We start from the raw sequence: 25,264 nt of genomic DNA on the forward strand, positions 1-25,264 counted from the left end.
AACATGCCGCCTAGTTGGACGCGCTTCCCAGTTCGAGCTGCTCTCTTACTTTGCAGCTTGCAATGGGTGTGCAGTGAACTTGTAACCGAAGCAGAAGTGGATAAGATTGTCTGCGTTAGTCCGACTTTGATAAAGCGTCACAATCTAAACCCACAGCTTTACGGCGGTTGCGAGTATCGAAAGCGAAATGCAACTGTGCCACAGTTTCGTCGCTTGCGTCGAGAGATTAAACCAATATTTCGGGGGCACCCAAAGCCACGCGGAGAGATTCTGGCAAATAAGTTCCACATGAACTCGTTCAGCGCCGATCAAACTGACTCCCTGGTGAAGCTAGTCAATAAAATCGCCATCGAGTATCTGTACAAGTGTCCACCGGTCATCTATTATGACAGTTTTGTAAAGAAATCCGAGGCCATGATACTGGAAAGTCTTTTTAAGGTACAGAAAAGTAATCGGAAAATAATCAGCTGAAAGCAACACTCATTTTTTGAGGCATTTATTGATCTCTTATAGACTTTTCCCATCACCTTTTATCATGGCGAAATAAACGAACATTATAAGGCCATCAATTCAAGGTTGAGACGAAACATAGATAGCCAGTGTAAAAGCTATATACTATTCCTTTCGGATCCAGAGATGACGCGAAAAATCATTGGACCACAAATCGAAAGTCGAGTTGTGCTGGTCGCACGCTCAACACAATGGAAACTAAGGGACTTTCTGTCCTCGGAAGCCTCTTCAAATATTGTCAATTTATTGGTCATAGGCGAGTCACTGACCGAAACTTCATCGCGTGTGAGTTCTGCAATATTATTTTCGAAATTTAGAGTTTGTAAAAATGTCCATTATTCCAAATCTAGGAACGTCCTTACGTGCTCTATACACATAAACTATATACCGATGGTTTGGGTTCCAATACGCCCATTGTGCTGACCAGCTGGATTCGAGGCGCACTTTCTCGTCCGCATGTTAACCTCTTTCCGCCGAAATTTGCAAATGGTTTTGCCGGACACAGTTTCCAGGTGTCGGCTATAAATCAGCCACCTTTTATATTTCGCATTCAATCGCTATCCAGGGGTGGCTCTTCTCACACCAATTGGGATGGCTTGGAGTACCGTTTACTCAATATGATTGCGTCGAAACTCAATTTTACCATCGACATCATAGAGCCAGCAAGACGAACAAATGTAAAGAGGTAATGCATGAAATCCAGTCCTCCCATGATATCTTAACAATGTTCTTCTTAAACCCATGCGTTTGTTCAGCGTCATTGACAATATAATGCTTCAAGTCCGCACTAAAGCTGCCGACATCGGCATGTGTGGACTGTATATCACGGACGATCGCATCACGGAAACCGACATGTCCATTGGGCACTCACGCGATTGCGCTAGTTTCATTACGCTTGCATCCAAAGCTTTGCCAAAGTAAGTGCGGTGACTCAATGAAGAAACACAGAAGCTGAATAGCTCATCTTCCCTGTTGCATTTCAGATACCGTGCAATTATGGGCCCCTTCCAGTGGCCGGTTTGGGTTTGTATTGTAGTGATTTATTTGGGCGCCATATTTCCCATTGTGTACAGTGATCGGTTGACGTTGCGCCACTTGATCGGAAATTGGGGCGAGATGGAGAATATGTTTTGGTATGTCTTCGGCATGTTTACCAACAGTCTCACCTTTTCGGGCAAATACTCGTGGACCAGCACACAGAAGACATCGACGCGTCTGCTTATTGGGTCTTATTGGTTGTTTACGATAATTATAACGGCATGTTATACCGGCTCCATCATTGCATTCGTAACACTGCCAGCCTTTCCGAATACAGTGGATTCCGTTAACGACTTGTTGGGTCTTTTCTTTCGCGTAGGAACACTAGGTAAGTAAAACAAGGACAGAAACTATGAGAATCTCTTAAAGGCAGTATTATGAAGAAGTAGTGAAGTCACATTGTTAATCGAATAAGAAGAAAGGGCATTTTACAAGTTTTTTTGGAACAGAGTCAATAGTGGTTCCAAATAGCCGATAAAAGTTTAATTCATCTAATTGAGTGTGCTCTCGCCTAGTGATACATCCACGGCCACGTTATTTCCGTGATATTTACTTTTACTTTCCACCCTTTCTCATGCGAGGTTTTTTTCAGACAATGGCGGTTGGGAGACTTGGTTCCAGAACTCCACGCATGTCCCAACAGTCAAATTGTACAAGAAAATGGAGTTTGTTTCCAACCTGGAAGAAGGTATTGGCAATGTAACGCAAAGTTTCTTCTGGAACTATGCATTCTTAGGCTCGGCGGCACAACTGGAGTTCATGGTGCAGAAGAATTTTTCAGACGAGTAAGTATCTGGTACAAACTGGGTATTTCATAATTCGGTTTGAAAATATCTACCTTTTTAGCAACATTTCACGTCGGTCAGCCTTGCACCTCAGCGAGGAATGTTTTGCATTGTTTCAAGTTGGCTTCCTCTTTCCGCGAGATTCAGTTTATAAGCGCAAAATCGATTCAATGATCTTGCTCGCGCAGCAGAGTGGTCTCATGAATAAAATACTCAATGAGGTCAAATGGTCCATGCAACGCTCGGCTAGTGGCAAACTGCTACAGGCGAGCTCAGCCAATGCGCTACGTGAACGCATCCAAGAGGAACGCCAGTTAACCACAGCCGACACGGAGGGCATGTTCCTATTGATGGGCATCGGTTATCTGCTCGGCGCTATAGCGCTCGTTTCCGAAATCGTCGGCGGCATAACTAACAAGTGCCGCCAAATAGTCCGCCGCTCGCGCAAGTCCATTTCCAGTGCATGGTCATCAAAACGCAATTCTGAAGACGGCGAAGGTTTGCGTACGGCAGCTGAGCAGTTGGCGCACGAGCAACGCAAGGAAGCCAAGCGTAGAGCTGAGAAGCAGGGCTTCGGCGTGCGTGAGTTCAATCTCACTAAGAAGACGCTAAAGGAATTGTACGGCAACTATTACAAGCAGGAGCCAACGTACGTTTTGAAAGACGGTAAACTTTTGCTGGAAACCGAGGCGCTGTCGACCAGCTCGGCAGATTACCACTCACGTGACTCCAGTGGCGAGGTGCCCGCCAACATGTTGCCACATCTACATAGCAAGAAAAAGGCGATGCTAGTGGCAGAGATCGATGTGGAGCGTGAGCGTGAGCGCGAACTTATGGCTGCGGCGGCGGAGGAATCCTTAGCGGCTTTGGACGCGTGCCTTAAAATGGAGCAAGACACGAACAGCAGTGAGCGCAGCGATGACGATGTGGCATACGAGTATGAACTATTCGGCAGTCTGGTGGAACCCGAAGGACCGTTGAGTACCAAATTGGATGATCTAAATCTATTCACAGAAGGCGCCGCTGAGCTCAAGAAAGTGGAGTACGAGCCGGAAGCGGCGCAGGAAGGTTAAAATGCAAAAGTTTACGGCGTATCTTGAAAAAATGGAAGTTTATTTCAATTATGCGAGCATCCATTTATTAAAATGGCAGTTACATGTCAGATACATATTACTTAGAATTCAGCTTAAACTAAAAGTGCGCTTAAATATATGGGATCAGTGTGTTTGGCATCTATGCTTTGCTTTTTAATAAAATTAGTGCTAATTATAAATTAAAAAAAATAGTTTGTAACAGTAAATTCATTTAAATAGCTTCATTCTGGTGCAAATCTAACAACTGTTGTTGGAGTATACCCGCTTACAAGTGGTATCACATGTTACACACCTTTTCGCTAATGTGGCATAACGGTGTCATATCGAGCTACTTCTTAACTAAAATTACAGTTCGGTCTTTGCGTTTTCTGTTATATTCGGGTCGTCCTCACTACCGTCACTTATGTTCTCGTCTGTAAAATCAAAACGTTAGAAGAAAAAAAAATATTTAGAACTAATAGCCAATAAAAAAATAATAAATTAAAAGCAAAAATAAGCAAATGAAGGGAATGTAAATTTATTTTACATTTTTATAGCTTATCAAAGTGGGTGGAATGTAGAAGGATTTAATAAAAACGCAGATAACTTTTAATTGTGCCCGGAATATTGGTTATTTGCTATAAATTTGTATGTATGTGCGTCGTTAAAACATATATTTGTCGTTAGTAATTTAATTTCGTTAATTTGCTACACTTTGACAGCTTTTATTCACAGAATAAAATTGAATTTTCCTAATAAATATTTGCATTGACTTTTGTCTTGTATTGCAATTGCTTATAAATATTTCATGTTAATGTTTTTTGATATTAAAGTGACTTCATAATCAAATCTTCTAATTGCTTAGTGTCAAATTGTGGTTTAGCTGCGCCCTGCGATGCTGTGGAACTGAGCCAATACTCGGATGCTGCTATGTAGATGGCTACAGCCGCGCCCACTATATAAGCGATGTGTGTGGAACTTTGGAAAATGACACAAGTGGCGATGCACAGACCAAAGTAGGTGAGTAAACGCGTGATATTAACGAATTGGTCGCGTTGGTCAGATGACTCATCTGTTGTGACGTATTTAAAATATAAAATTCACATTGTTTTCGCAGGTGAAAATAGAAATACAGAAATGCATAGAAACAATGGTCGAAATTAGTAAGATTAATGTGTGCTTAAAATATAACCTATAAAATATGCAACGATTCGATTTTTAATTATTTTCAAATATACGTACCTAGACATTTTCCATCTTTCAACGTGTATCCCGTAGAACACTTTTTACACATATCGGGCCCATCACCGTCACAGCCATCGCACGAACGATCGCATTCTAGGCACGAAAATGTGCCCTCATCATTCACACAAAACTGGTTGGGATGACAAGGGCGTTTTTGGACTAAGCACTCATTTATATCCTGGCAACCGGCTGGGTCTGTGCCCATTATCCAACCTTCCTTGCAGTTACGGCAAGCTACCGGAAGTAAGGGGGAAGAATTATTAACACTCAGTGCATTAAAAGCAAACTTCCACGTACCTTTGGGACCAGCACCAGTACAGCCAGTATCGCCGCAAGATCTGTGGCATGTGGAACATAGCATTTTTTTTCCATCATTGTAAGCTTCATAGTAATTATCCGCGCAAGTATTACAATTGTCACCTGTAAAGCCAGCATCACAAGCGCATTTTCCATTGCCTTTCCTGGTGCCAGATCCTTTGCATTTTCCTATTGCAAAATATTAAATTATTTCCGAAAAATAAAACATATTTTGTTATTGTTATCTAGAGCCTGTTTAAATAGCAAAAGCAAAGTGAATTGTCAAGAAATTTTTGGAACTCATTGCACCCATCAAGCGTGTTCGGTTGGTCGATTCTGGATAAGTAGGAGTTCAACCTGTTACAGCATCCAGAACAAAATTCACTATAAATTTAAGAGCTCACTCGATTTCTTTGTCTGCAGAACGTGGTGGTTTAATTCCTGGGACGCCATTCACTAGGGCAGTGAGTGAAGGTGTTAATAGCTCCAATACAAATGGCGTTCAGTACGTTTCTGAAGTCAGTTGCGTCTGTAGTCTGGTTGGCATACTATGCTATGTTGCTTACGTAATCAAGGAAGGATCTCCAAGCAATTGAAACTAAAAAATCCTAATAATCTCACCACTCCATTAAACTCACCATTGCCATTGCAATCAGTGCACTGTTTGCATTCCGGGCCGTAGTGATCATCTGGACAACACACTTTCAATTGTTCGATGCAAAGCCAGCCGTGCAAGTCAGGCATATCTGTTTGTTTATGCAAGAACCAATCCTCTAGTAAATGTTCATGATCGTTGGCCATAGTATGACATTGGTCTTGCCCACGTCGTACATCACTACATAAGTGCTCTTGCACTTCCACTAAACGCACTTCACTAGTTTTATATGAACGCAGTTTTTCCTCTTCCCAAGCAGCATCTCCACCTGCATGTTTACCGCGACTTGTTTTGTCCAAACCCTTCATACAAAAACATACAATATTGCTATCAAAATCATTAATTAAAAATTGATATACTCACCAGCTTGAATGACTCCACAAGTACGGTACACGATTTACAAGGTGGCAGCTTTGACGACTTTTCCTTTTGTTCCTGTGGACTCTTATCAAAGCCTTTCACAGCGCCGCAATTGATTCCCAGCAGCAGCAGTACACTTAGTAGGTGCAGCATGCGAACTCCACACATTTTAGGTGACTTTGAATGCTACGCGGCAGTTTACGTTGACCAAGATTTAATTATTGTTAGTTGGTTTACGTGGATTTTACTTATCTCTATTGTCCAAAGCTGCAATATTTATATCCATCAAGCAATCTTTCCAGACTTATCGGCTTTTCTGACAGCTGTTTCTTTTACGTGTACATATGTTGCACACGGTTGCATTAGCATTGAGAAGGGGACAAAAATTTGCACTGAAAATAATTAATAGGGGGATTCTCTTGCTCTTGCAAAACCCTTGCACGGTACACGAATTGCAGAATTTTCTTATTGATGCAACGGCACAACAACAAACACAGCCAGAAAATTATTTGCAATGGCCGTAAAATATGTCAGACCAAAACCCATATCTATTTTCGTGCAATGACACATAAAAAAATAATTGCAACCCTCTGCTAGCTGTCATAACGATCCGAAAACATATAATTGAAATTTTCAATTGTCATTGTGTAAACTCATTTTTGTATGTAATCCAACAACAATTGTCTAAACGAGGGTAAAAATTTATAATTTTATGATTTTACGATGCTTTATGACAAGTTGTGAGTACCCCAAATATGTAAGTGAATATATATTCTAAGTGTTTGTGAATTTACCATTAATGTAAATTAATGTTAGGCTTTTCAAACATGACAGTGAATATTTCTTGAAACTTTACAACACTGTTACAGAAATGTCAAGTGGAAGCGGAAATCGCGCGCGGAAATGAATATCGACGCTTTGGTTCGCTTTGAAATGAAATATATAAAAATTAAAATTGAAAATATATTTAATTGTGAATTTATATGGTTTATTTAATTAGTTACAAGTGATATTAATTGTTAAAGTGGTCTAATGTTTGTCTTCCCTGAAAATGTGAAATGTGTGTTGTGAGTAGTGAGTAGTGTGTGATTTGAGTTTCTATTATTAGAGTTAGCATATATTTAGTAAAACAAATGTAATACAAAAATCAAGAACTCCGTAATGATGTCAACAATCAGGTATGCAAATTTTTATTTATTGTTTAACTTTTAAATACAATAATAGGTTTTAGGCTTATATGATTATCATTCATAGTCCGCTGATGAGTCTTCGTAGTCCAATAGTTTGTATAAGCTTATATGACATTCTTCGCTTGGATTTTGTAAAAAAGGTTGACATCAGATATACAATAGAACTTCTGCTAATCCTTTGGAAATTTTAGAAAAAATATCAAATCGCACTCAAATGAAAAACTGACCGTTACATTAACTAAAAATTGCATAGAGATTATACCGCCTTAAAAGGGCTGAAATTTTACTGCTTTTGAGAAGTTTATGCTACCATTTGGAACTGATGTCCATTGAAGAATTGTTTGAGCTCCTCCTCTCTTACATTCGCACGTGTAAACGAAATATGACGTAAAGCCTAATTGTGCACCAAGCATGCGCCTCTTTCATATTGCGATTTATATACATATGTAAATGTTTATTACTTTTCAATATTTAATTTTATGTATTTTATATATAGAATATCTGCATATATTTTTTTAAACACTTTTCGTAAGCGAACAAGCACAACGGAAGAAGCCGGGGACGTATTCTACAAGTTCCAAGCGAGAAACTAATACTCTCTCTGATGATATATACATATGTATGTATCTTTTGTTTATTATCTATCTATGAATTCCATAGTGCAAATGCTCTGCTGCTCGAGAGAGACTGCAATTACTCACTTTTTTATGGTTTTCAAGAATTTCGCACATTTCGTCAAAGTTGTATGATTTTCTTGATAAACTTTGAGCTCACACGCTTAGAAATTGATGATGACGAATATTTGATAAAGGTAAATAACTGCGCACATCACGCGTTATCATTTGTTTATACCATAAAATACACCATAAGGTTGTTTTTCGGACAGTTGTTGCTTGTTTTTCAAATTAGCAAAATTTGCTGATAAGCGGCGCCATTTGCGCCTTCTGTGTGCTTCGAAACATTGCATTAGACCAAAAATTTATTCAACTAACATTTCATTTTTGTAGTTGTGCAAAATATTATTAATATACACAAATAATATGGAAGAATGTTCCACTGTCGACTATTCACGGCCGCATATAAGCCCAGTTGTGTTTTTTATGATCCAGTATTGGAATTAAAATTAAGAATTACTATTTTTTTGTACACATTTGTACGAAATTTTATTGTTTGATCTGATATTTATTTAAATTACTTTTTTCATCTCTGTACTGGATTTACATATGGTGAAAATATTATAATTGAATGCTTCAATGTATTTGTGGTTATGTTCATAATATTTCTTATTTGTAATATAATGTATAGCTTCTTGCTTTGACGTTTGCATTCGGGAAACTTACGTTTAGCATACAGAGGCAATAAAATTGTTTCACATTGGTATATTGACATTTTATTATGATTATTAAATTTTAATAAATACGATTTATTTGATAGAGCTTCTGCTTCTGTCTAAAAATATGTAGCGTTACATCTTTGCAATTTGTATATATTTAATTTATCATTTAGTTTTTCAAAATTTCGAACAATTTTTTTTTTTGGGATACGCGTACAAATTATGTAGGATTGACAACATATACTTGTATACTATAGAACCTCTCACAGACGCGCCACATCATTTTACATCACACAAATTGAAATTAACATTTCTCTAACAGCAAATACAAAAATGTTGATAGACAAATTACATTAAAACGGTTGTTGACACGTGTGAAGAGAACTTGAATTGGGATATTTCTTTTCATATTCCGGTTAATTTTAGACAACTAAAACTAAATTATATTAATTAGTAGTTAAGAGGAACGCAAGATCACGCTTGTTTTGGTGATTTGCATACACTTTTAGCTAAATTGCCTTCACATTTTCCTCTTTTTGTAATTATTTGCAATTGATTTCTCTCATGTGCACACACATGAGAGAAGGAAAAAGCCAATTAAAATGAAAATAATTAAATTAACAACTAATAATTACGCAACTTTACACTTTTTAGCACACGGTGGCTGTGTTAGCTGATCAGCACCGGCGTCTAGTCAATTGATCTGCAGCGGCTTTGCCTGTTCCCACGTGAAACCGTCACGTCCAAAGTGTCCATAAGTGCTTGTGCGCTGGTAGATTGGCTGTCTGAGTTTCAAGTCTCTGCAAAATTGCAAATACAAAACGTTATTAATGAATAACACACGCAATATTAACAAGCAATGCCCAATGCCAACTTACTTGACAATCATGCCCGGTCGCAAATCGAAATTACGCTTAACAATATCGAGCAGTTCTTTTTGTGACTTGTGAGAGGTGCCATAATCGAAGACGGTAATTGAAAGTGGCTCTGCCAAGCCTATGGCGTACGAGACCTGCACCAAGCAACGTCTGCAAAGTCCGGCTTTTACCAGCGATTTGGCTACCCAACGCGCAGCATATGCGGCCGATCTGTCCACTTTAGTAAAGTCTTTGCCCGAAAAGGCACCACCGCCATGTGCGCCCCAACCACCATAAGTGTCGACGATAATTTTGCGTCCGGTCAAACCGGCATCGCCCATCGGTCCGCCAATTACGAAAAGTCCGCACGGATTTATGTGCACAATTGTGTTCTCATCGAAATATTTGGCTGGAATGACTTCTTTGATGACCTTATTCATGACTTCTTTGCGCAAGTCCTCCAAAGCGATCTTCTCCGAATGCTGCATGGAGACGACAATGGTGTGCACGCGCTTGGGCACAGCGGCACCCTGGTTGAAGAGGTACTCGCATGTGACCTGTGTCTTAGAATCGGGACGTGCCCAACTGAACTCCCCCGAACGACGAAGCTCCGCCAATTTCTCGTTCAATTTGTGTGCCAACACCACAGTTAAGGGCATGCATTCCTCGGTCTCATCGGTGGCATAGCCAAACATGATACCCTACAAAAATTTTCAATACTCTATAAGTACAAATCCTTGAAATATTAACAAAAACACATGCAAGAAACAGAAAGCAGAAAGCCTACAGGTGCTAGTTAACAAAGGCAACATAAACAGTTAGAGTGTTAGTAGAAGTGCAACTAAGTAAACAACAATAAGTACAAAGCATAATGAGTATATGAGAATATGAACTAAGAAGCTTTATAAGAAGTCAGAGATTCGAAATTTTGATTGAGTGAGTAAAATTTGGCCCATTACAACGAATTTTGCTTTAATTGAGTGTTGAATTTCGGTTTAGAAGTACGAATTAGCACTATTTTACAACTTGGAAATGGTTTGCGAAATTTACGATTCTACAAAATAAAATACAAACACCGAGTCCGTGCACCAATGCCAATAGTATGTGTATGTGAAGCACGTTCTAATGCATGAATATCAAGAATTTCCATACAAATTTTTCTTGGAAAATTATGCGCACTAAAACTACTTCATACATAAGTATGTAATTCGAGCTTCAAATGTATTAGAATATCTTTGTCTGTGAATGTGTATGTGTTTTGCGCGCGATTATGCTGATGACGTCGCAATAAAATAATAATGCACTACGATTTAAATAAGTTTTTCTTTTAGCAAAAAATACGAATAAAAATTTATGCGAAAAAACCAAACACGTTCAATTACATTTGTTAAAGTACATAAGAGAAAATAAAGGATAAGCAACAGAAACGCATTGAGATTATTCGTAAACACGTTCACACCTGGTCTCCGGCACCGATTTCTTCATCGGCACGATTTATATGCACTCCAGCTGCGATTTCCGGCGATTGTTGGTCCAATGCTAACAAAACGTTGCACGTTTTATAGTCAAAGCCTGGATTTTCATTTAACGGGTATTTTTGATTTTGTAAAAAAGTACGATATTTTTGAAACGAAAAAAGAGAAATGCACACAAAATAGAAATAGTTGATTTTATGATGTTTTTTGCGATTTCTTAGTTATGCAATCAACAAGGCAGAGATTTCAATATATAAATGGGGCACTTGAGGGCATTTTTTAGAAGGATGTGGGCAGGTTTCGTATAATTACAGTTAATGAAACATTTGATTAACTACGCTGTAGTTGGCGATTCAAGCAATTAGTCTTAACCGTTTTTTCATCGACATTTTTTAATTTTTGTATGCACAGTTAGTGGGCGTCATTTACTTAATTGAAATCTGCGCCTGGTGATAGCATTTTCTTCAGTTACTATATATGTATACAGTTATAGAGATAAATTCGTAGGAGATAAGTAATAAGATACAAAATTGTATGTATGGATATTTCCGGCGAGTTGGACAACACAACATCAACCCAGATCAAAGCAAACCACTTTGAAAGTTCGTGAAATGAATGTAGACCCCGTATACTAGGCATGCGCTTTATCATTTCATTTTAGAATGAGTGAGAAACCATGAGCGGATTTGGTGCACCCCTGTGGACACTGTGGCAACGTCACAGCGCACACCGTGCTTTTGCACTGGCTGCGTATTTTAACCTTCAGTTATGCTAAATAGTTTTAGTCTCTTTGACATGCATGACTCTTTGACGCAAATTTCACTTTGCACAACATTTTTTTGGCTATCGTTAAAATTTCTCTTTCTTCTATTTGGTCAATTTAAATTATGAGCAGTATGTATGATAGGCCAGCCAGTTAAACAACAACAAAACAAATTCCGTTTTTTGTAAGAAATTTAGTTAAATTCCAATACCTGATCACCAGCGCCTACGTCTTCTTCTTCGCGATCGACATGTACGCCGTTGGCAATATCGGGTGATTGTTGCTCGATTGCAACAAGTAAATTACATGTTTTCCAATCGAAACCTTGAGAATTTTACAATGAATGGAATTTCGTTTAATATCATTGGGTCCAAGTGGGAGTTTAACCATTATATAACGCGTGTGCGTGTGTTTTTTTTTATTTGAGCCACTGAAATTTTGCACAGTTTCTATAACTCAAGCGTTAACTTACCTTTCGATGAGTCGTCGTAGCCAATGTGTTTGACTGTTTCACGCACGACCTTTTGGTAGTCGATCACGGCCTGCGATGTAATTTCGCCGCACAGCAGAATCATGCCGGTCTTGGCGACGGTTTCTGCAAAATTCAAAGGCAAATAGGCGCCGATTAGATTGTGTTCAAACTCAATCGTAAATATATATAAACAAAAGCGGTTATTTGCATTCGAGTATTTGGGTTTCGCATTAATACCGTAAATATTTATGAATTGTCTTGGTGTCGGGTAATAAAATTACAAACCCATAACAAAATCCAACTTTAGAGCAAGTTGTTTTTTTCAACTCTATTTACAATATATCCTCGCTTCCTATTGCATACAAATCAACAAAGAATAAAAATTAATTATAGTTGTACAAATGTAGCAGTGCTGTATATATAAACTATGGGTTAAAATTGGTTTGCGGCCATTATGTTTATTTTCGTGTTGACATGGCGAGACTTTTGCGCACGCGTTGACTTTGCGTCACCACAAATAGAGCAATAGCTTAACGATGACGAAGGGAACGCCGCTGGAAACCTGGCATATGATTCCGATTCGGATTATCAAGAACTAATAGAGCTTCTCGCACAGCCATTTGTGCTGCTTTATTTACTTAACAAAAAAATTGTCATGCTACAAGCAAGTTCTCCCACAAATCAGTCACTATCGCAGGTTTCACTTTTTTATTTGTTTATAAACCCGTAATAACAAATAAATGCGAGAGGGAACTTAGTAAAAGGAAAAAGTAGTGAAATCAATTAGGTTTAGTGTCTTCAGGCCCGAAAAACTATAAAAATTTATAATATGCGCTTTGTCAAGAAAATGCTAAATGGAAATTATTTATTTTTTTTTTATTTTAAAATGAATATCAGCTGCAATACCTCGTATGTCAATGCAATATCACTAACACTAACATAATCTAACAATGTTTGGATATTATTTTTCGAATTAAACGCAGATGCTGCTTTAGTACATAGAAACCGTTAAACTTGTCATAACTGTTAATTACAACAATTCTCTAATACTAATATATTACCACATGCTACTTTTGCGTTGGGATCCTGCGACAAGTGTGCATCCAAAATAGCGTCACTGATTTGATCACACATTTTATCTAAAAATAGAAAAAAAGAACAGTGGAAATAGTGAAAATATGTGTACTTAGTGTATATCATTTGTGTATAGGTACTGTATTTAGTAAATAAGAAAATATGCACAATATTTCTATACATATTGAGGTTAGAATAAACATCAAAGAATAGGAAATATTAATATAGATCTTGTATATAAGCACACATAAATTAAAACACACTGCAAATTAAAAAATAACTCTTAGTATATAAATAGTTATTTAACTTAAGTATATCAAAATAATGTTGCTTGTGCTCCAATACATAGTGATCGTCTTGTTGTTGCTGTTCTATAAGCAAAAGCGTGGGCGCTCTGTTTATGCATAAGAGCTAACGCCTCCAAAATAGAGAAAAAAACAATATTTTTGCAAAAGTAATGCCAATTCCCCTATAATTATTCATATATAAATCGAAACCTTCCAGATGCATTTGCATTATTTGTTGCCAACTCAATTTTGTGTTTGATCAAACAAAAAACACTAAAAAATCAAAGTGTATTGCATAAAATGCAATAAATTCGCCTCTAAGTTGCTTTTACCACAATATTTATGTACACATAAATTATGGTGGAAGCATGTGCATAGCGGTCAAAATTAATGACGTCGATATTCGGTCACACGCGCATTTCAATCGCCTGGTTACATATACATATATGCACCAAACATTTATCTGTGCACAGAGAAAATGGCCAAGGAAAATAAAATTTAGCCAAAATATAATTAAACGCTCGGTCAGCGAAATTCAATGCCAAACTGTCTATGCAGCATAAATTGAAGATGTGTATAGATATTCACAAAAGCGACAAAAAGAAAATATATACATGTACGTGTGCACACAGAGTGCAATTCGTGCGATCCTGTTCGAGGCGCGGAGTATATTCTCGCGTATCAAATTAGGCGCGTGCAGCGTCGAATCGGCACAAGTGTGTGATTCGACACCGTCGCCGTATAGTATGACGCTCATACATTATATATTAAATATCTGAAAAATATTATTCAGCAATATTCATAAAAACTTTGTATTAATAATTATTCCAGAGTTTGCAACTTTCAGCGCCAGACATTTTAGGTTTTCAACAAAGCAGTAGAAAACATTATTACACAATGCGGACAATATTATATTGCATATCCATGCATATGTATCGTATATATTTACAAAGTATCGATTTACGGAGATTTTATTGCGGCGCCGTGAAATATTATATGTTAATACAGTCATAAACAACTTTCTGTTGGTAAATTTAATAAATAATAATAATTATATAATAATTTATATACATAGATATTCTTTTTTTCTTCTTCTAATGGTTTTTATTCCTTAATTTTGCGCTCTAATTCTATATTGTCATAATTAAGTTTACATCTTAATAATCAATGTTATAATTAAGTAGATACGACAGTTATGTCTAAGCTTTTATTTTAATTATTATATGTAAATAATATTAATTAATCTAAATCAATTTCAATTGATAAGGAAAATCCAGATTAATTTGGTTGTAATTTCCGTTTTCTATTGATTTGCGTTTTAAATTTTCACGCTTTCTTAATGCAATTTCAGAGAATCCCTATTTATAGCGTATTTTTCGGAGTAAAATGTGATTAGTTCTACTAGTAATACCGGATTGTGAATATTTTAAATAACAAATAGTGTGTACTGTACTATTAGGGTATTTTCTACACTGCGAACATTAGCTATTCAATAATAACTTGTATACATATGTATGTATGTGTTTATAAAAAAAAAGTCACTTTTAAAGCGCAAAATGCTGTGGTAACCTCAATTTTTGTGATCATCGAGTTTTTAATCAGTTGGAAGAAACTTATTCCCTTATCAGCTCTACTTCCCCTATTTCTGGTTTACATAATGTATACAAATGTGTATGCTTAGAACTAATGATACATCGAAAACAGCTGAGATACGGAAAGTATCATCAGTATCAACTGAAGACCGAAGGCATTAAACTACATCAGCTAATCATTGGTGAGCCAACTGAGAATATTCCAACCACGTGGTTTCTGTGTAAAGACAAAGCTTATAAGCTTGGCATACATATGTAGTTTGATTTTACTAAAAAAACGACGGAAGCCAGGCCGACTAGGCTGGTCGATGGCGCCGTTTTCAGAATCTTGATCTTTATACAGATTTAATCAGAAAATTCTAAAATATATTTGATTATACATATGTATAATCAAAATCTATAAAGAGCCACGCTAAAGGGTAAAAAGAAATAATAAAACATAAACTATAATGAGCGCGCAATAAACAGACAATCGATGGGGTTTTTGGGAGCATTCAATGAGCAATATACCAAGAAGTAAGCAAAGAATAGCGAGAGTGTTTCGTTTAAATGTGCTAATGCATGAGCACCTTGATGATATTGAAATGTCAGAGAGCACTGAGAGGGAGCCATAGGCTGCGGGAGCTTTGGCCAAGCACATGGTGCGCATGAATAACACAAACACGCTTTTATTATTCTTTCAATATACATACATATGTATATTCGCATGACCAGCTGTTGAAAATGCAATCTTATGTTAATTCACGTGGGTATTAAAGTACCGAAGATGTAAACAAATATCAAAGATAAAAATATGTAATCTTATATGCATTTGCTTGGCGACGTCAAAACCATCGACAACAAATTTCATCTGTAAAAACAGTCTTTGTATAGAATCTACTAGAGACATTCATCAGCAAGCAACTACCTGGTCACCCTAAATGTGAATATTCTTGGGAGTTAAATTTGCGTTTGTGTGCGCCGCAAAACACGCGTTCTCGGCAATACGAAACACATAACACAAGGGAAACAAAAACTCTCGCAGCTGCAAGAATTATACTAAAGAAATATAAAAATCATCAAACAAATACATATTTTTAGTTCAAATGACAAAATATAAATTGCGTTCGATGGCCGATAGTTTTACTATGAAAAAAACGCACGTTTCATTTTTGCTCCATCAAAATTACATTCAAGAACATACTGTTCATGAAATGCCGCAGGTAATAAAATAAATGTAAGGGCTGTCGCGGGGTATTGTAAGGTAATACAGCCGAGGACCACGTTAAAGAACATACAGCGCGGTTAAACCTGCGAATATGTACTCGATATTCTAGAGAAGAATGAGACGCCGCCATTTTGTAGGTGCTCCATGTGAGCGGCGGAGAAAAATAAATTAAGACAGGACAAACATTAAAAACTGCTAATTATCTATGGAAATTTCACAAGTAATTTTAGCTTTAGAAACGTTTGTGTTATGGTAATTTATGGTTACTTGTGACGCAACCAAATCAGATCTAGTGTCCCAATAGCAGATGCATTCCAATTTATCATTTACCTGCATAGCATATGTACATCGTCCAATTTTTGTTAGAGGGTAGAAACTGCATACACAAAAACGGCTCATTATGCACATTCTTACATAGAAAGCAACTTAAATATATTTACACTTAACATTTCACAATAATTCAATTATTTTCAAATATAATAATACTTACCGGGATGTCCCTCGCCTACTGATTCGGAAGTGAAAAGGAATGTCTGTCCATCCTCCATGTCATAGGAATCGGTTGTCTTTCCATTGCAGCCATTGGAGTGACCATTTGTCGCAGCTGATGTTAGTGGCATCTTGTTAGGTCCAAGTAATTTTTTACGATTGTATGAGAGGAAATGCTGTTGAAGATTAACAAATGATGAAAATCTTGTTGTTTTTGCAGTTGTAAAAGGCAGGTAGAAATAAATTGATTTTTCGCAAAGGAAGAAGTGATTTTGTATTGGAATGAATTTGGTTGAACAGGCAGCGGAGAAGGAGCCAGTGCGAAATGCCGATGTCAAATTTGCACCAAGCTTTTGAAAAAATATTTTGTAAAATAAAATCTGCTGCCCTCCGTATTTATTTATGTAACACAGTATTTTGCGTGAATTCGCCGTGGAGAATCCCAAATTTACACTAAGTTGGCACACCGTATAATCACTTGGCTGTTTCCTAAGTTTATCGTATTTTCTATTGAACCTTTATTTTTGACTGCCTGTTTTTAGGTAGTTGACTGCTTACTTTTAGTCGGTTGTCACACACACACAATTCTACAACACAAAAATGCGATCAATTCGGCCAGAAGCAGAAAACACGTCCGCACTTCTTGACGGTTGGGTAGAAAAAGAGCGATACCTATTTGCCACTCTCAGAATTTATATAGCAAAAAGCAGACCATCAACAGCAGGAGCGGAGACGACGGCAACATTGTTCGTTATCGCTACTAATCCGAATGCTTCTGTTGGCTACGAAGCAGAATGCAAAGACTTGCCGGCGGAGGTTAAAAGTTGTATATGTAATTTCCCTTGATGATAGCTATCCGCATTTAATCATCTACTTTGTTTTTATTCGTGCTTTTCGTCGGTTGTCACTTTTCTTGGTTTTCTTCCAGCAAAAGCAAAAATACAAAATTGCCCAAACACAATATGTTGAAGATGTCAAGTTTCCTTTTCCTACTTAAACACGATAATTGTAAAATCGACTTTTCCGATTCCTTTCCTCCAGAGTTGCAAATATTTGGTATTAAAGTCATATTTCGTATTGGTATTAAAGTCAAATTTTCGCTATTCCCAGCAAAATTTTGCTCTTAAAATATTGAGAAAGCTATAAACTATTAATTTTTATATGAAAATCATGCAATTAAATTATAAATATATGTTTTTTATATTCAAATTTCGATTTAGCATATTAAAAACGACCTTTAGCCAAATTTTATCATCAATCCATACTTCTACTTTTTAAAACTTGTGTATATCACAAAGAGAATAATGCATTCAATAAGAAATCGGAGTTTTACACACATCCGATTATTTTTACTTCATAAATCATAATCAAATGAGATTTGGAGTTTTAAAAAAATCCGGTTGTTTCTATTTCACGAAGTCGGATGTCGTTTCAAATGAAAATTCGAATTTTACACAGATCTATTAATTTCAATTTTATTGTTTTTATTGTTTAGTTTGTAGCTTTAATATTTGTATTTCTTATTCCAAAACGAAATATTTCGCCATAAAAAATATACATAACATTTCACTTTTACTTTCTTCTTCCATTGTCTTCGAAAAATCAATCCATGTGTTTATTTGAAACTTTTGACATCAACTTACTCTGAGTTAGCTTCTAAACAGACTGAAGCGTAATGCTTATCATTCTATCATTTATATACTGTTCCTTTAATTATATATGAATCTTAATAGAAATTATCAGTTCTCTCCGAATTTAAATTAGAATTGTACTTTTTTATTAACAAACGGATCTTTAATGTATGTTCTTTATGGATTGATAAGCCTGGTTCCAATTTTTATTAATAATGATACCGAGGCGTTACGGCTTTGTGGCCGAAGTTCTCTGTGAGCTTATGATTTGAATTAAATGTAATCTAGCCAAAGGGAACAACTGTTAGTTTTTAGATAGATTATTTATATTTTTTATTTTAAATATTTGATATTGGCCGTCAATTGACAAGTGCTTAACGACAAGACATTCTTCGACGTCGCAAAACGAACATGTGGCCTACCGAATCATATTCATAGATTTCCTTTTCTTCGTTATGGAGTACTGTTAATGCTATCTGGTTGATGATTAAAATACCTACAAATGTCATTTTCTTAAGCAAACCTATTGTTGAAAATGAGAAAAAAAATTCGTGAATTAAAAGACTTTTAGGTAATACGTAATATTATGTATCTCCGGAAATGAGGTATTTTTGTAAAAAAAAATCCAGTACAATAAAATTTAATGACTTTCATAAATATGACTTTGTTTACATCACAATTAATTTAGTGCGCTTTGAATTTACGTATTTCCTCATAAAAAATATTATTTGCTTTTACTTATTGATCTTATTACAGTCTTTCTGAGTAATGAAAACATCTTTGCTTAATTTGAAGATAAGTAAAGCTCTTAAGTTCAAAGATCACGCATATGCACTCTTAAGTCTATTGTGCAAATTATATGTATATTGTTTAAGTAAACAGAAACATCTTATTATTGAGTATTATCATACATCAGAATATTTCTTATCTCAAACTATGTATTCAGAGATCTTTAAAATTTGACATCTTTGTGAACTTCCTTTGAAGGGGCGCGAGCGCGGATGTTATTCAAAGTTGTAATAGATGAATGACAGAAACGTGAGCGATTGAATGTTCTGATTTCTGTTAAAACATTTTTGAAAACAAATGACTTTTATAATTGGGGTTCAAGAAATATGGAAATATAAATTCCATATTTTCATAGTTACGTTTTCCTGTTATCAGTGCACGTAGACTATTAATCAAAAATAGAAATATAAGATCTTGAAACCATGTATCAGTACATTTAAAATTTAAATGAATTCATATAATCGTATTGTCTATGTTATCAGTCAATGCTTGGCACGTTTTTGCCAAAGGAATGTTCCGAACATTTTCCACAAAATTCAATGAGTTTATTATAATTTCATTTTATTTTGCAATGCATATTTCTATTTTATATGTTGTTGATGTTTTCCTTTCGCACGAACGGGCATCAATAATCGGAATTTGCCAATTATTGCAAGAAACTTAACTTTGATTCCTACTCGAGCCATTGGATGATACTGACTTGTCACAAAATGTCGAAAACTGATGAACATATACCAATTAATTATATTTTTGAAAAAGAAAACTATTTTCAAAATCACATATTAATATTGAAGTATTATAAAACCTAAATAATTTATGTACTTACATATATAAACGGCAATCGGTAAATTAAGTGCAAATTATCGAAGTTTCAGTTATCGAATGGAAAAGTGAATTGTTACTAATTTAAAAATAAAATTGTGAAATTATGGCTCCTGATAAAAATAACAAATTAAACATTTATGCAGCATACATTTACAATCGACTGTTGTGTCCAACGACGAACGATTGGTAAACAAATTGTGAAAAGCGAACAGAACTACACAGGTGATTATATTGTGGAAATATGAAGTGACGTGTTTGCTTTGTTGTTGTGACAGAAAAGTGGTGGACAGAGGAATTTTCTTGAATATTGCAACTTTTCTGAAAAATTCTTACAATAAATAAAGTTAAATTTATTTGATGGCAAAGACTGAAGGATAAAAAGTGTGAATCAATTGCAGATTTCGAAAAAATCTTGAACAATGGTCAAGCAAAAGCGTATTGTCTATATACTCACGCTTGCGATTTGTGCTTTATTGTGCAGTGTGATTGCAGACACAAGTGATACCAATGGCATCGAGAAATCAGCAATCAATAACAGCTCAGTAAATAATACAATATCTTCAGTCGAATCAGTCTCCGTTCAAAATACATCATCCAGTCAGAATGCAGCTGGTAGCAATGGCGCACAAAGTATCTCCACTACAGACGTGCAGAATGCTATGAAAATAAATACTACAACTAACCAACTAAATATTCCAACTACAAATGCAACTAAGGATCCAGTAATAGATGGTACAAATGCTACCAAGGAAATTCAAACAAACAAGACAACCACTGCATCAGTAACTTCTGCAAATGTTACGCAAAATGTGACAATACCTACCGCTGATCCGCCACTACCAGATCAGCATGCTGTTGAGCAAGAACATAATTCTTCTTTGTCCATTTTCTTCGTAATCTGCGTTATAATGCTTGGAATTTTGCTGATACATTCAATGCTGCAGACGGGATTCCAATATTTACCGGAAAGTATTGTTGTAGTGTTTCTGGGCGCACTTATTGGACTTTTACTCAAGGTTATGTCGGGCGAAAATGCTAGCTGGCAGCGCGAAGAAGTTTTTTCCCCAACAGGATTCTTTCTGGTTCTACTACCGCCGATCATATTTGAATCTGGCTATAATTTGCATAAGGGCAACTTTTTCCAAAATATTGGCTCCATATTAGTATTCGCAATATTTGGCACAACAATCTCGGCATTGGTTATAGGAGCTGGTTGTTATCTGCTAGGAGTAGCAGAGGTCGCATATAGGTGAGCAATTACGGAATAATATAATTAATGAGCAAAAATACGCATGTATATGGTGAAAGTGTACATATGTGTATATGTTTAAAAGTGATAATTTTTTAATTAACTGAATCATACATTTATTAAAATAAATGACCCTAATCAATTTATTTCTTAGGCTGGACTTTTCCGAATCATTCGCCTTCGGCTCGTTGATATCAGCGGTGGACCCAGTAGCAACTGTTGCCATATTTCACGCCTTGGACGTAGATCCAATACTAAACATGTTGGTGTTTGGTGAAAGCATTTTGAATGACGCCATCTCTATTGTACTGACCACCTCAATTACACAGTCGGCTAACACACCCGCGAATACGCAAGCAACAACTGGTCAGGCAATCTTTGCAGCGCTTAAAACGTTTTGCGAAATGTTCTTCGCTTCTGCCGGCATCGGTGTAATTTTCGCGCTCATATCGGCTCTACTATTAAAACATGTGGATCTGCGCAAACACCCATCACTGGAATTCGCTATGATGTTGATGTTCACCTATGCGCCCTATGTATTAGCGGAGGGCATACATCTGAGCGGAATTATGGCCATACTATTTTGCGGCATTGTCATGTCTCACTACACACATTTCAATCTTTCCACCGTCACACAGATAACAATGCAACAAACAATGCGTACGCTGTCTTTCATCGCTGAGACCTGCGTTTTCGCATACCTGGGTTTAGCAATATTCTCTTTCAAACATCAAGTAGAGCTATCCTTTGTGATTTGGTCGATTGTGTTGTGCTTAATAGGACGAGCATGTAACATATTTCCATTAGCATTTCTAGTTAACAAATTTCGGGAGCATAAAATCACCAACAAAATGCAGTTCATCATGTGGTTCTCCGGCTTACGCGGTGCCATTTCATATGCGCTCTCCTTACATCTGGATCTGCCAAACGACGAGACGCGCCGTGTGCTCATCACCACGACACTAATAATTGTGCTCTTCACAACACTGTTCTTCGGTGGATCCACCATGCCGTTACTAAAATATCTCAAACCTGGCAAAAAACGTCGCTCACGCTCCGGACGTAACGCAAATTCTGCAACTGTAGCACGAAGAAGCGCCTCGCGTTCACGAAAACGTTCCAAATCGATTTCCTTATCGAAGACACGTGAATGGGGACAAGCTATTGATTCAGAGCACTTGTCCGAGTTGACCGAGGAAGAAGATGTGTCATTCGCTCAAACGCGCGTCGGTGGATTCGGTCGCATGGACCGCAAATTCTTCATACCATTCTTTACACGTCGCTTCAACAGCCAAGAACTACATGAGTGCAAATCACAAATGGCTGATTTGACCAACAAATGGTATCAAGCGATACGCATCAGTCCACTGGATTCGGACGAATCGGACGAGGAACTCGGCATGTCGGCGAGCACGAGTCAGAGCACATTGAGTGCGCCTCGCACCTAGGTCCTACGATAGCAAAGCACATGTGAACTTATGTGCATAGTGCCGTTAATATGGGAGAAGTCAGGAAATTACACATACATATTTGCCAAATGAAAGCTGGGATTTTTCGTCTAGCTCAATGTCAAAGAGCTAGTAATTTAGGAGTCTGAGGATAATATTTCATTTCTTATACAATTTATTAAATAACTGTTGATTTTGCATGCAGAGCTTTTTGAAGGCTCAAACGAAAGGTGGCGGGTTTAAAAATTGGCTAAGATTATTTTTTCTGTTACTGATTTTATTTACAAACATACATATTTGTATAATATGAGTGAGCTGTGCTAAGCATAACAAATTTTCGCTTTCCAAACGCTAACTTAAACTAAACTTAAGTTATAAACTTTCCAGTATTTTTATGTCGCAATTAGCGTATCCATTTGCTTTAACCTAATAATCAAATGCTTCAAGCTAACAGGCCTGTTCCTGACTAAACTGTACGCAGAATTGTATTTAAGCTTGAATGCAGCCATGTTCAAACTTAAAAACGTGCCCTTATTTAAGTGAATGTTCCGAATCTGTGTCATTCGTCGCATATTTTTCGTGCACTAATTTTTTAAGCGCAAAGTTCTCACCAAAGAACACTAGTAATGTAATTATATACAAAAGTGAATGTATTTAAAATGTTTTTAACAATAACATGTGTATATATATTTTGTGATTTTTTGCAACTCAAGTGAATCGAAAACCAAAAAGTGCAGTCTAATACATTAAATGCATATTGTAAATGACTAATCAACCATAGCGAGAATTAAGAGCAAATAAATGTGATAAACACTACCAAACGTCTTTAAATCTTATGAGATACGCGCTATAGTGGGCCTTATAGGCCGTTTCATACGGCACATCGCACCATAACCGAAGGGCATTGTCGCACGTGTGCTGAAATAGAAGACGCCCTTCTTCGGCACAGCCGGATCGCCGCCCATGAATGCACTGGCGTGGCACCAGCGCGCGCCGCAGCCGCATTTCGAGTTTTCGATGCTGTCATAATTCTTGCACTTGATCGCGCCAAAAGCCGACGGATTCTGCAAGGACTCCACGAAGTAGTATAAAGCGCCAAAATGATCACAAGTGAAGTCCGGCTCCATTGTGGTCACATTGGGACAATGTGGTTGACCCAAGCCCCAGTTGGGGTAGAAAGAGGCGTGTGCTAGGTTGTCGGCGGGGAAACCAAACAACGCTATGTCGGTTTGTATGGACTCCACATAGACGGCATCGGTTGGTGCGAGTCGCCATTTCGCGTCCAATGTGCGATGTACGGGCCCAGAAGAGTCTAGTGCGTAGATGACACCGTATTTGTCGGGTTGCAGTAACTTGCCCGCCATGCCAGCGATGTGGCAGCCAGCGCTGTGTCCTATTAAATACATGGCATTGTAGGGAACGGCAGTTTGGTTGTGTAGGAAACGTGTGAACTCGTTGAGCTTGTGTGCGATTTCGGAAATTTCCACAACAACGCGAAAATAATTTATGTCCAACGAGTAATCCGACCAGTCAACTAAGATCACGTTGTAATCGCCCTTTGCGAGGTACGCATCTTTAATGGCGGCATTCGAGCAAGTCGTGGTTTGGCCGTTCCAACCATGAATGGATAACCTAACCAAAAATAAAAGCAAGATTGACATTTGTAAATATAGCTGCGGTTCGTAGGACTGCTGCAAACGGTTCAAGTTCACAAAATGATTCATTAACCAGTGTATTTGCATTGCTTACGTAAATTCAACTCACCTGACTGGCCAAGTGGCATTAAAGTTCGAGGTCAACAGCCGGTTTCGGTCGCCAGTTAACAGTACTTGTCGTGTGTGTGGATTCCGTCGTGTAAACAGATCGTATCGCAATTGCTTTTGCCGCGGACGTGATCCTGGATCGATTATTTGACGTGCCTCTTTCGAAACAAGTCCCGCTATTAATTCTACTGTAAAAGGTTCGCAATAACCCAACTGGTTTTGAAATGCATTCTTTGGCGTGTTTTCGTTGAGGGCTAGCGGCGGTTGAACAGTGAGTCATCCCGATGCAACAGCACGTAACGGAGTTTCGAAGATAAGTGTGGAAAAATTAAAGTATAAATCATTAGCACTTAAATACACTTGAATACCGTAAAGGTGTATAATTGAAATATGTTATTTCATTACAGCGGGGGCATTGGCGATAATCTTTGTACAATTCGTCGCCACAACCCTTAAAATACAACTTTTTGCTAAAAGAAATTACAAATTGTTAACAAAGGATACAAATTTGGAACAGTTGATTGGTAGATAGTCTCATTTAGTCTATCCGCTACCTATCCTTAGCACAAGCGTCAAAATGGATCGGTGTAGGGCAGCTAAGTACGACAGTCCTTTGTGATGCCACCAACTCCTAATTATGGCTCAACGGGACCGTCGTCAATCGATGAAGTTCTGAAAGCCTGCCACAAATTTACGGTGACATCTCGCACTCAGTCTGTCAACCGGAAGTTGCCGAATGAATGCTTGGTATTAAGTCCACCGGATGTAAGGATATCCTAACATCCGGTATTAGGAAGGTAATGGGAGGGTTGAAACAAGTTAACTTCTGTTGGCGTCAAATTGCACATTCAGGGGTG

The 25,264-nt window shown here is 37.2% G+C and overlaps 5 protein-coding genes across 7 annotated transcripts; 2 read left to right on the top strand and 3 right to left on the bottom strand.

Moving 5' to 3' along the window:
- LOC120768354 (ionotropic receptor 21a) lies at positions 1–2,337 on the top strand. Its single transcript, XM_040095009.1, has 6 exons — positions 1–438; positions 514–795; positions 861–1,195; positions 1,266–1,427; positions 1,494–1,876; positions 2,141–2,337. Exons 1-6 carry the CDS (start codon positions 4–6, stop codon positions 2,335–2,337), a joined length of 1,794 nt encoding a protein of 597 aa, XP_039950943.1. The 5' UTR covers positions 1–3.
- Positions 2,338–3,416: 1,079 nt separating this feature from the next.
- Positions 3,417–6,291, bottom strand: LOC120768356 (cysteine-rich with EGF-like domain protein 2-A). Of its 2 annotated transcripts, none has more exons than XM_040095014.1 (5): positions 5,967–6,291; positions 5,587–5,905; positions 4,949–5,137; positions 4,649–4,885; positions 3,417–3,840 (listed from the first exon to the last, which is right to left on the bottom strand). In XM_040095014.1, exons 1-5 carry the CDS (start codon positions 6,129–6,131, stop codon positions 3,773–3,775), a joined length of 978 nt encoding a protein of 325 aa, XP_039950948.1. In that variant the 5' UTR covers positions 6,132–6,291; the 3' UTR covers positions 3,417–3,772. The 2 variants fall into 2 exon arrangements, with proteins under 2 accessions (XP_039950948.1, XP_039950946.1); XM_040095012.1 differs by having other exon boundaries at positions 3,417–4,478.
- Positions 6,292–8,287: 1,996 nt separating this feature from the next.
- On the bottom strand, positions 8,288–17,617 carry LOC120768355 (S-adenosylmethionine synthase). Of its 2 annotated transcripts, none has more exons than XM_040095011.1 (7): positions 17,261–17,617; positions 16,704–16,878; positions 13,115–13,192; positions 12,054–12,176; positions 11,793–11,905; positions 9,365–10,044; positions 8,288–9,286 (listed from the first exon to the last, which is right to left on the bottom strand). In XM_040095011.1, the coding sequence occupies exons 2-7, from the start codon at positions 16,831–16,833 to the stop codon at positions 9,181–9,183; spliced, it is 1,230 nt and encodes a 409-aa protein (XP_039950945.1). In that variant the 5' UTR covers positions 16,834–16,878; positions 17,261–17,617; the 3' UTR covers positions 8,288–9,180. The 2 variants fall into 2 exon arrangements, with proteins under 2 accessions (XP_039950945.1, XP_039950944.1); XM_040095010.1 differs by lacking the exon at positions 11,793–11,905 and adding an exon at positions 10,803–10,915 and having other exon boundaries at positions 17,261–17,612.
- Positions 17,618–20,177: 2,560 nt separating this feature from the next.
- Positions 20,178–23,460, top strand: LOC120768134 (sodium/hydrogen exchanger 8). The gene is made up of 2 exons (XM_040094692.1): positions 20,178–21,196; positions 21,351–23,460. The coding sequence occupies exons 1-2, from the start codon at positions 20,367–20,369 to the stop codon at positions 22,642–22,644; spliced, it is 2,124 nt and encodes a 707-aa protein (XP_039950626.1). The 5' UTR covers positions 20,178–20,366; the 3' UTR covers positions 22,645–23,460.
- A 16-nt stretch (positions 23,461–23,476) lies between these two features.
- Positions 23,477–24,680, bottom strand: LOC120767600 (phospholipase A1-like; the record flags this gene model as incomplete). Its single annotated transcript, XM_040093750.1, has 2 exons — positions 23,477–24,276; positions 24,409–24,680. Coding segments are annotated over 2 exons (1,071 nt in total), but the record flags the coding sequence as incomplete, so codon positions are not given.
- Between the last annotated feature and the right edge of the window lie 584 nt (positions 24,681–25,264).

This window comes from Bactrocera tryoni, chromosome 2, assembly GCF_016617805.1.
Source record: "Bactrocera tryoni isolate S06 chromosome 2, CSIRO_BtryS06_freeze2, whole genome shotgun sequence".
In the NCBI taxonomy this organism is placed as follows: Eukaryota; Metazoa; Arthropoda; class Insecta; order Diptera; family Tephritidae; genus Bactrocera; species Bactrocera tryoni.

Bases quoted from the DNA above. Each gene is read 5' to 3' on its own strand.
- LOC120768354 (XM_040095009.1), top strand. From the start codon at position 4: ATGCCGCCTAGTTGGACGCGCTTCCCAGTTCGAGCTGCTCTCTTACTT. The intron at 796-860 runs GTGAGTTCTGCA...TTCCAAATCTAG, and splicing joins TGACCGAAACTTCATCGCGT to GAACGTCCTTACGTGCTCTA. The intron at 1,428-1,493 runs GTAAGTGCGGTG...GTTGCATTTCAG, and splicing joins GCATCCAAAGCTTTGCCAAA to ATACCGTGCAATTATGGGCC.
- LOC120768356 (XM_040095012.1), bottom strand. From the start codon at position 6,131: ATGTGTGGAGTTCGCATGCTGCACCTACTAAGTGTACTGCTGCTGCTG. The intron at 5,906-5,966 runs GTGAGTATATCA...TTTTGTATGAAG, and splicing joins TTGTGGAGTCATTCAAGCTG to GGTTTGGACAAAACAAGTCG. The intron at 4,886-4,948 runs GTACGTGGAAGT...TACTTCCGGTAG, and splicing joins TACTGGTGCTGGTCCCAAAG to CTTGCCGTAACTGCAAGGAA.
- LOC120768355 (XM_040095011.1), bottom strand. From the start codon at position 16,833: ATGCCACTAACATCAGCTGCGACAAATGGTCACTCCAATGGCTGCAAT. The intron at 13,193-16,703 runs GTAAGTATTATT...TTCTATTTTTAG, and splicing joins AGTAGGCGAGGGACATCCCG to ATAAAATGTGTGATCAAATC. The intron at 9,287-9,364 runs GTAAGTTGGCAT...GCAATTTTGCAG, and splicing joins CGACCGGGCATGATTGTCAA to AGACTTGAAACTCAGACAGC.
- LOC120768134 (XM_040094692.1), top strand. From the start codon at position 20,367: ATGGTCAAGCAAAAGCGTATTGTCTATATACTCACGCTTGCGATTTGT. The intron at 21,197-21,350 runs GTGAGCAATTAC...TTTATTTCTTAG, and splicing joins GTAGCAGAGGTCGCATATAG to GCTGGACTTTTCCGAATCAT.